The sequence below is a fragment of the Vombatus ursinus genome, unplaced genomic scaffold (assembly GCF_900497805.2).
Source record: "Vombatus ursinus unplaced genomic scaffold, bare-nosed wombat genome assembly UNPS02014774.1, whole genome shotgun sequence".
NCBI classification, from domain to species: domain Eukaryota; kingdom Metazoa; phylum Chordata; class Mammalia; order Diprotodontia; family Vombatidae; genus Vombatus; species Vombatus ursinus.
This window is the reverse complement of record NW_020954552.1, coordinates 14,047,885-14,057,719: the sequence shown is the minus strand read 5'-3', so window position 1 is coordinate 14,057,719 and position 9,835 is coordinate 14,047,885. Positions and strand designations below refer to the sequence as shown.

Sequence of the window (9,835 nt, the reverse complement as noted above, 5' to 3'; positions counted from 1 at the left end):
TCTATCTATCTATCTATCTATCTATCTATCTATCTATCTATCTATCTATCTATCTATGTAACCTTCCTAATAGTTTCATCTATTATCAGGGAGATTTTGTGGTTCATTTCTTCTAGAATGTGTATAAAAAGGCCACTAGGAGGTAGTTCTATGGTGATGGAGAAGTACTCAACTTAAAAGGTAATTTACTAGTCTGCAATAGGCTCCGAGTTTTCAAATAAAATATAAGTATTGTGGGAATGATACGTCTTTGACCAGAGAATGGATTAATAATGGGTTTTATACTCAGTCTTTATATAAACTCCTTCTGATTTGGTCTTTACTTCTATATTGCTCTAACTTCTTTTGCTAATGATAAGATGGTAACATACCAGGAAATGGTTATATATAGTTTTTTCCACCTTTAAAAAATTTGTCATTATTTTTCTCAACTTTTTTTTAAAGGAGAAAAACTAAAAGCAAAGGCTGAGGGTTGTGGTTGGGATTGAAGGAGGAAGGGTAAGCACAGCAAAAGAAAATAGAATTAAAAGGTAACAATAGTTAGTGTGAACATTGGTTTCTGCTGAGTGAAGAGATGTTGATCAGAGATTACTTTCTCTTGGGCCTTTCCTTGTGGCAGCCTGGGAGGTAAGACAGGGGTTCCCTAACATCTGCCATTACAAGGAGTGGGAAGGAGGGGACAAAAGAGTTCTATATTGGCAGTGTGATGCTAGGGTTAAATATTCCCAGGCCTTGGGGAAGTGGGGAGGATAGAGTGGAAGGACTGACTACAGAGGAGAACAAAACACTCATCCTTCCTGGAGTATTTGCCCAAACCTGTGTTTCCAAAGAGATTCCTTCTTGCTTCTGGACATTTATATCATCTTTTGAAGATTGTCTTCACAATATTGGGAATCATTTGTCTCTGGCTTGAGTGTATGATTTGAGTGAAGTACTTTTGCTTCATTAAAAACGAAGGAGAGCAGAGAGAAGGAGAGAAGAGGAGAGAGAGACAGAAAGACAGAAAGAAAGATGCACAGTCTTTTGGGAAGCAGTGGTGGGGGATGAGTTACCAAATACCTTGGCTTCCTTATTCCTCTAAGAGGAATAATAAGCAATTTCAAATGGCCGACTTGTTTTGTGATGCAAGACAGGCATATTAGCAAAAGAAGTCACAGGAGCCAATATTTCTTGATTTCAGATCCAATCTTTTCCCTTAAAGAGTCAGTCTGCCCTCACTAACACAACCAATCATATAACTTCAAAAAAATCCCAATAGTATTTATGCATTCATCATTTTCAAAGAGTGACATTTTTAAGCTGACAGTTGCCTTTGATTCAGTATTTAGTCTAAACCACACATTGACACACATGGATAATGTTTATATAAGAAGACAAAAGCAATACTAACATGGTATGAGGTGGTAGGCAAGGATGGTTATCAAAAACATAAGCCTTTCCCTGTATCACATTTTATAAATAATTTGGGTGAGTTGAGTGTCCAATGCAACAACCTTCCTTTGATGAAGGCACAAAGAAAATTAAGTGAAAATTCATATTTTCTTATAACTTATGTATATGTGAGAAAGGCAGCATGGTGGTGTGGACATAGAGCTGGCCTCAAAGTCAAGAAGATCTGGGTTCGAATTCTGTTTTCAACAAATAATGATTGTGATACTGAGCAAGTCACTTAACTCTCAGTGTCCCTTGGCAGCTCTCAGACTCTAAAGAGGGAGTTTCTTTTCTGGCAATTCTCTACACTAATGATATCACATTTTCAGACCAAAAATAAATGTGTTTATAAACTTGCGCTGACTCAGAATTTTAGAGTTGGGAACAGACCTTTGAGGACATTTAAATCAAATCAAACATCCTCATGTTTAAAGCAAGAAACTTGAGGGATGGAATAAAGGTCATACAATTAGTTACTTTCAGAGCAGCAACAAGAAACCAGGTCTCCTAAGTGACTACACCTCTTTTAGAAACAGCTGTATGAGCTAGTACGTTTTAAAGGAATACTGATAAATGGAACTATTTAGTATGATTTTACGTAGGTATACATATATGTAAAAACACATTATATATATGTAAAACTATACTATGCATACTTCTATTTATATATAAATATTTATTTATATTATCTATTATACTCCTCCCTATATCTATATCCATCTGTGTCAAATGGTGACTTTCTGTAGGGCAGGGTGGGGAGGGAGGGAGGGAAACAGTTCAGAACTAAAAATGTAATAAAAATAAATAAAATTTAAATATAAAGGAATCATGCTTTTAAGTGGTATGGAAGCTGTGGTATACAATGCTGACCATCAGAACTGAAAGGTAAAAAAATTGACTATGAGGATATGTATTAGTGGCCAAATGTTTGGTATTATATAGATAAAAAGCTGGATGAATTACTGAATTTTTCAGTTGCCATCAAGATATATGGCATCATGTCAACAACCAGAATCAAGATTTTCACTTGGATGTGCTGATCACTGCCAATTTTTCTTAAAGTTGATGATTACTGCATCATTCATAGTGGTTACTTGTTAGTGAAACTTCTGTTTATGACATCAATGCATCAACCTTCCTTTGATGAAGGCACACAGAAAATTAAGCCAGAATTCAGCATAGTTCCAAGAGTACTTCCCATAAAAACAAATGGTTCTAAAGTGCTTCTAGAAGAACAAGAATCAAAAATATTCTGACTGAGTTAAAATCAAAAGGCGAGAAAAGATTAAACATGGCACTTTCAGGCAACTGGGAATCAACTTCAACCAGGTCTCCAGGAAACGAGACATAACATGTGCATGAACAGCAATAATTATAGATTCTAAAGAAATTCCACATATAATAACAAATATCCCTGAAGACAAGGAATTTTATTACAGGAGCATATAAACTTGGTGAACAGGCAGTTTGGGGGATATTATGTATATTTTCCATTAAATATCCAAAGTTCTTTTTCTTCAACACTTCTACATCAATTTATGATGAATAGGCCTTTAGAGGCAGCATGATGTAGTGGAAACAGTCCTGGACTTGACATCAGAAGAAGTAGGTTCCAGCCCTGACTCTGCTACCTACCAGCTATGTGATCTAGGGCAACTCTTTTAACCCCTCTGAGCCTCAACTTTAACATCTGTGAAGTGGGGTTAATAATTCTTGCACCATTTTTTCCATAGCGTTATTGTAAGGATCTGATGAACCAATGTACATGAAAACATATTGTAGCCACAAAGTGCTACAGAATTATAAGCAATTACTCTTACATGTTCTATTGAATATCTGAATACATTCTATTTCAGATGTGTTCGAGTTTCTTAAAGGAGTTAAGTATCCTTAGGCTGTTAAGTCACTTTTTTTCTCTACTTTTACAGCAATATGAGAATTGGAGACCAAATCAACCAGACAGCTTTTTTTCTTCTGGAGAAGACTGTGTAGTAATAATTTGGCATGAGAATGGTCAGTGGAATGATGTCCCATGCAATTACCATCTCACTTATACCTGCAAGAAAGGAACAGGTAATTCTCTCGCCATGAAAAAAATATATTTTGAATTAATGTGCATTTGAATTGTCATGCAACTGGAGAGAAAATTAACCACTTTTTCAGGGCTCTATGAAAATTGCATAATAGCTGGGAAACTACTCCATCCTCAAATGCTTTACTTCACTCTTCTGATACTCAGGCAGAACTTACTTTTAAACTCATTTGTCACTCTGGCTTCTTTAATTCTCATATTTATTCTGAATGATGGATCATTTCCATAGTAGAAATGCTGCCCAGTCATATTTGTTTTTCATAAAAAAACCCTTGGGAGCATATTGTAAAGCATTCATCAAACTTGTTCTCATTGTGGTTTTTTATTATGGTGGGACTAGAATTAGTCTTAGACCTTTTATGAAGGGTGGAGCAAATTAGACCAACTAAACTTTTTTGTTAAGTACGGTATTATCCTGTCATACAAATGTGGCAGCCAGATATTCCTTCTGAGTATTGCAATCCAATGATTATGCAATTGGGGGGAGACAAGGATACAGCTACTTTGGTGCTTGGACTTCTTCTGTTCAAGCTTCCATTGGAAGTTTCATGCAGCAGATAAGAAAGTGTTACAAGGCTTTACTTGACCTGTGATTCTTGGAGGAGCCACCTTCCCTCTCCTTTCTGATAAATTGTTCTTCTACTCACTTCTTTGCTAAGCAGTATCTACTGTGTATGTGTATAGGTATTTCTGTATATGTGTGTCCCTTTAGGGAAGGGAGGCCCTGGGGGCTGTGGTAGAAGCCAGAAGTGAATATGAGGGAACCACTGCCACACTGGGACTGAGGGAATTTGCTCCTTTTCACTTGTTCTCTCTTCTTTGTTTGATATACTCATTTCGAGCAAACATTCAATCAAAATGCAATGAAAATAAGCTATTTTTTATCTGAAGATAGACACATTACGAAAGTACAGGTAACAAATAAGATTTAATGGCAAGGGGCAACTCTGTGACACAGTGGATAGAGTGCTGGGCCTGGCGTCAGGAAGACTCATCATCCTGAGTTCAAATCTGACCTCAGATGCTTGCTAACTGTGTGACCCTGGGCAAGTCCCTTAACCCTGTTTGCCTCAGTTTCCTCATCTTTTAAATGAGCTGGAGAAGGAAATGGCAAACCACTCCAGTATCTCTTCCAAGAAAGCCCCAAATGGGGTCACCAAGAGTCAGACACAAGTGAAAATGACTGAACAACAGCAAAACGGCAAGAGATGCCAGTTCTTCAGGCAGTGGTGAGGCAGGTCACTCCTTAAGAGCGTCAACGAGCCAGACAAAGCTCCAACTTGTTGTGTTTATCACTCAGTTCAGAGCAGTAGCACTCTTCCCTTAGAAGCCATAGCTGGCTTCCATCCCTTCCCTCTCCTGTCCCAAAGTTCCTGTCAAAGCTCCCCTTAACTCTCATATCCCATGATCCTTCAGTGCCTCCTTCCAACTGGGAAACATTACACTCCTCTTCAGCATCCTGGTCTATGCAGGGCTACATCCATTTATGTATGTGTGTATATGTGTATATGTATATATAGAGATAGTAGAGAGTAGTAAATGAACTTTTGGGCTTGGAGTCAGGAAGACCTGAGTTCAAGTCCAGCCTCAGACACACTCAGTCACACTAGCTGTGTGACCCTGGGCAAGTTGTTTACCCTTGTTTGCCTTAATCCACTGGAGAAGGAAATGGCAAACCACTCGAGTATATTTGCCAAGAAAACCCCATATGGGGGCCCAAAGAATTGGACACGACTGAATGACTAAACAACAACAACAACAGGAAAAAGCTGATTAATTTAACAAAAGTTAATTCAAAAGTACTTGAAACTTATTTTCAAGCTAAGTGTTCAATTAGTTTTCACTGAATAATACAAATCCTGTTAGTTTAATAATTGTTTTATTTTGTTTTTCCTTTCCAGTCCCTTGAGTTTCAAATTAATAAGGCTTCTTTGTTGTGTACTACTATTGGCTAATATAGGTTGATGGTGGGTAGAATTTCCAAGTAAAAATGAGAAGTCATAACCAATGTTTATAGGCTTCCCTGTCCATTTTTTTTTCTTTTGGTTGACTCGGAATTTGAAAACTCTTTGTTTGAGGATTGTTATTTATTATGCTGACCAGTGTTCACTCTCTCCACTAAGGACAGAACAAGAGGAAATGGGGAATTAAATTGAAGCAGAAGGGATATTGATCAGAAATGAAAGAGGGCTTCCAGATTGTGAAGCTGTGGGCTTGTTTTATATTCTAAGTTCCTTGAGGGTGAGGACTATTATAGTTGAACCTGCTTTGTCTAGTACCATATGGAGGTGGGTATTAAATAAGGAACCCTCTGTCTTTGATGATGATGAGAGACAGCAATTAGCCTGGAACTGATTGCCCTTTAAAGTAAACTTTCTGTGGTCTGTCAAGAAAAACAGTAGCTCTACTCAGAAATGTGGTATCTTAATGCAGTGGAAAAACTACTGGGCTTGAAATCAAGAGAGCAGGGTTCAAATCCTAGCCATTTAAGCATACCAAAATCTCAATTTCCTCATGTAAAACATGCAAGTGAAAATACTGGCCCTATCTGGGTCACAAGGTAGTTGTGAGAAAAGTACTCTGGAAATCCTCAAGCACTGCACAAATATAAATTATTATTAGAAGTATTATGCTAAAAGAAATTCCATTGACTGCTGAATTCAACGTAATCCCACCTTTGGTTGTTCTGTTGGGCAGCAGTATGTTGACCTCTGCCATTTTTTGTCTTTCCCTTCCATTAGGAACAGTCTACAATATAAGTACAGGCCCAATACTTGTTTATTGGAAATGTTCTCAGAGTATTCCTATTTAGAGGATGAAATGAACTTGTATTAACATGGAGCCCTATGATCTTATAACAAAAACAGAAAGAAAAATTTTATAATTCGATTCAAATTAGCCTTATGGCATAGATTTCTGAATTCCAAATTGTTTCCTTAGTTACAGATTATTAGATTTGATGCCTTAAATCCTGAGATTAAATCATATGAAGTATAGTATTTAGAACTTATTTGAAAATGACTCTTATTTTTCTTTAGTTGCTTGCGGCCAACCCCCTGTTGTAGAAAATGCCAAGACCTTTGGAAAGATGAAACCTCGTTATGAAATCAACTCCCTGATTAGATACCACTGCAAAGATGGTTTCATTCAACGCCACCTTCCAACTATCCGGTGTCTAGGAAATGGAAGATGGGCGTTGCCTAAAATTACCTGCCAGAACCGTAAGTGGTCATTTAGAAAGAACGGACAGCCCTGCTTTAACAACTATTAACCACCCACAATATTCCACCTACGGTATCAGTAGTTTAAGGTACGGAGCAAGTAATATTGTTATGTTCTCTTTCTTTTTTTCCTTTCATATAGCATCCACATACCAAAGGACTTATTCTAAGAAACATTTAAAAAATTCCTCATCAGCCAAGGACAATTCAATAAATTCACCGAAACACTATCATCGCTGGAGCAGGAGGTGGCAGGACTCAAGGCGCTGATCCCTCAAATGGTGAACATGGATTTTCATCATTTCAGCCAAAGTCCTAACTTACTGTGCCTTTCCTATCACTTTTAGAAGTACTATCAGATTGTTCTGAAATTTGGATCAGCATCCAGTAACTTTGGGCCATGGTGCTCACAAAAAACATTTCAAATGAAAGTATTGGAATTTAACAGGAAAGTTTTAAAAAAGGGAAAAAAGGAAAAAAAAAGAAAAATGAGGTAAGGAAAAAAAAAAAACCCAACTATTTCCAGCCTATTCAATGTCTTTAGTTTTCTATATGCCTCCAGTGGGGACCATTTTATAATGTATACCAGCCTACTGTACTATTTAAACAGCTCAATTTCAGCACCAATGACAATGTAAATAAGATGATTTAATGTTGTTTTTAATCTTGTATATAAAATGAAAAGTCACACTAAGTTCAGGCATATTTAATGATGATTATATGGCCTCAGAGGTCTTTAATCATTGACTCAGCTGCTTTTATGTAGTTTGTTTAGGCTGGAAATGGTTTCAATTACTCTGTATATGTCAACAAGCCTGAGAATGGCTCTTACTGGACACAGCTAAGCAAGCCTGTAGGATGCTGCGCCACTCTCCGCCATAGGTGCAGCTTGCTTCCCCGTGAAGCGAGGGACAGTAGCACGTGAAGAGGAATCAAGGCTCAACTAGGGACTGCAACATGGAACATTTTTTTGGCTGCATTCTATCTTCATTACTCAACAAGAAAGGACTACAGAAAGGACTTTCCTATGGCCAAGAACATCTTTAGGGGTCAAAGTGCTAATTATTAACTCAACCAGGTTCACTTTCTAATGGTTTTCACAACACTAACTAGTTTCCAGTTACAGATTTCTGCATTTCAAATGGATACAAATCTGAGGCTTTTTTTTAAGGTTAAAAACAATAATAGCAACAACAGCAGCGACAATGATACACACACAGAGAAAATAATTTTGTATATATAACCATTTTTAATCTTTTATAAAATTATGAATGTTTATGTATGAATGCTGCAGCTGTGACGCATACATAAATAAATGAAGTAAGCCATACGGATTTAATTTATTGGATGTTATTTTCCCCCATGATCAGAAAATTGACCTAGTTTAGTGGTTACTTCTCAGTGTTAGTCCCCACATTTTCCCTCATCCAGTTTGGTTCCGTGTAATGTACGTGCTTCATCCCTGACAAAATAATGTGATGAATAAAGTGCATCATTTGTTTATTATGAAAAGAGTGAAAAATGTGTATAGCTTACAGAAGATGGCATTGTCCCAGTCTAAACAAGAAAAGTATACTTGGGAATAGTGTAGGCAATTCTTCATGTTAGATGGAGTGTGCGTAGGACTTCCTCCCTTATCCTTCCCCTTTCAGGCCACTCCCTTTAATCTGGGTAGTTAACTGCTGAAGGTGACTTAGAAATATCACCCACTAAATGTAACCTTTTAAAAAAAGACACCCTGTAATGGAAAAAAGGCAATGGGATCTTCCCCTCCTTTAGGGTACAAAGCCTGTGAGAAGAATAGAGAACAAATGCAAAGTTGAAGTAGGATAGTAATTCGAACAGTTGACCTCTCATTCAAGTACACCTGCCATGGCTTATAAGAAGGCACAGTGGCTACAATGATACATCGTCTTTAAGGAACTCCCACTGGCTGCTGCACTCAATGTAGTCACACCTTTGGGTGTTCTAGAAGGCAATACAACCAGTGTTGACCTGTATGTTTTCTTTTCTCTTCCATTACAATGCACATAATACTTTCCTATATTTATATTATAACTTGTATAGTGTATAATGTGAATGTCTGTTTTTTTGTGAATGAAATTCTAAAATCTTTGTAACTTTTATATCTACTTTTGTTTCACCAAAGAAACCTAAAAATCTTGTTTTGCTATACTGTGATTTGTCTTGTTCTTTCATGACTCTGAATCCAGTTGGGGGCCAATACCTTCGCAATGCATCGCCATTAAATCATTTCTAGAAGGTACTGATTAATTGACAGAGATTAATTAAATTCCCTTATGCAGGGAGTTGGGAAAGGGGGTGATTGCAGCTATATCCTTGATAATACAAAGCACAGTGAAGAGCTGAAATCCTTATGCAGGTATTTTCAGAACTTTCTCTGACATCCTTCCTCTTCTCCCCTCAGCACACATTTGTCTCAGTTTCACAAAGGGACAGCACAAGATACACACACTATAAGCAATCTTAATGTTCACTACATTTGGATTCTGCAGTACATAACATTCTTACTGTCAAGCTGAGACAATACAGTTCTGAGTATCCTGGCTGACCAATTAGGGTGAAGGTAATCAGTAGTCAATGATACAGGTCAACTTGCTAGGAGGAAACAAATTATGATCCGTAGGGTTTGTTTCTGGATTTCTTTTGACTCATTATCATTATTTATCACAGAGAAATAAAATCAAGAACATATTCTACAGGTGATTTAAAAAAATCTTGATCTATGATTTCATCAGTGTTCATCATAGTTCATCATTCAGCCCTCAGACACTTATTAGTTGTGTGACCCTGGACAAGTCAATTAACCCTGATTGTCTCCAAAACAAAACAAAACTCAAACCTCACAATATATTAACCACAGCATAAGGGAACCAAAGGGACAGAAAACCTTTCTCCAACTCTCAATTCCAGAGAGTTATCCCCGAAGAGATCTGATTTCTAAAAGTCTCCACATAAGACTTCATCTGATTTTGAGAACTGCCATTTGTCTAGGATGTAGTACTATTTAATGTCAGAGACCTCATTCAGACAATTCATTTCCTTTTTAGTCCTAGGTTTTTATGAATAC

The 9,835-nt window shown here is 37.2% G+C and overlaps 1 protein-coding gene across 2 annotated transcripts in view; it reads left to right on the top strand.

Annotated features, from left to right (window-relative positions):
- The window catches only part of VCAN (versican), a 134,546-nt gene extending 125,107 nt beyond the window's left edge, over window positions 1–9,439 (top strand). Inside the window, exons 13-15 of one of the 2 annotated variants that reach the window (XM_027864169.1) lie at window positions 3,360–3,504; window positions 6,562–6,744; window positions 6,887–9,439. In XM_027864169.1, the coding sequence (XP_027719970.1) occupies window positions 3,360–3,504; window positions 6,562–6,744; window positions 6,887–7,014 (456 nt within the window). In that variant the 3' untranslated portion in view covers window positions 7,015–9,439. The remainder of the gene's footprint in view (window positions 1–3,359; window positions 3,505–6,561; window positions 6,745–6,886) is intronic. The other variant, XM_027864170.1, reaches the window with a different exon arrangement.
- The last annotated feature ends 396 nt before the right edge of the window (window positions 9,440–9,835 follow it).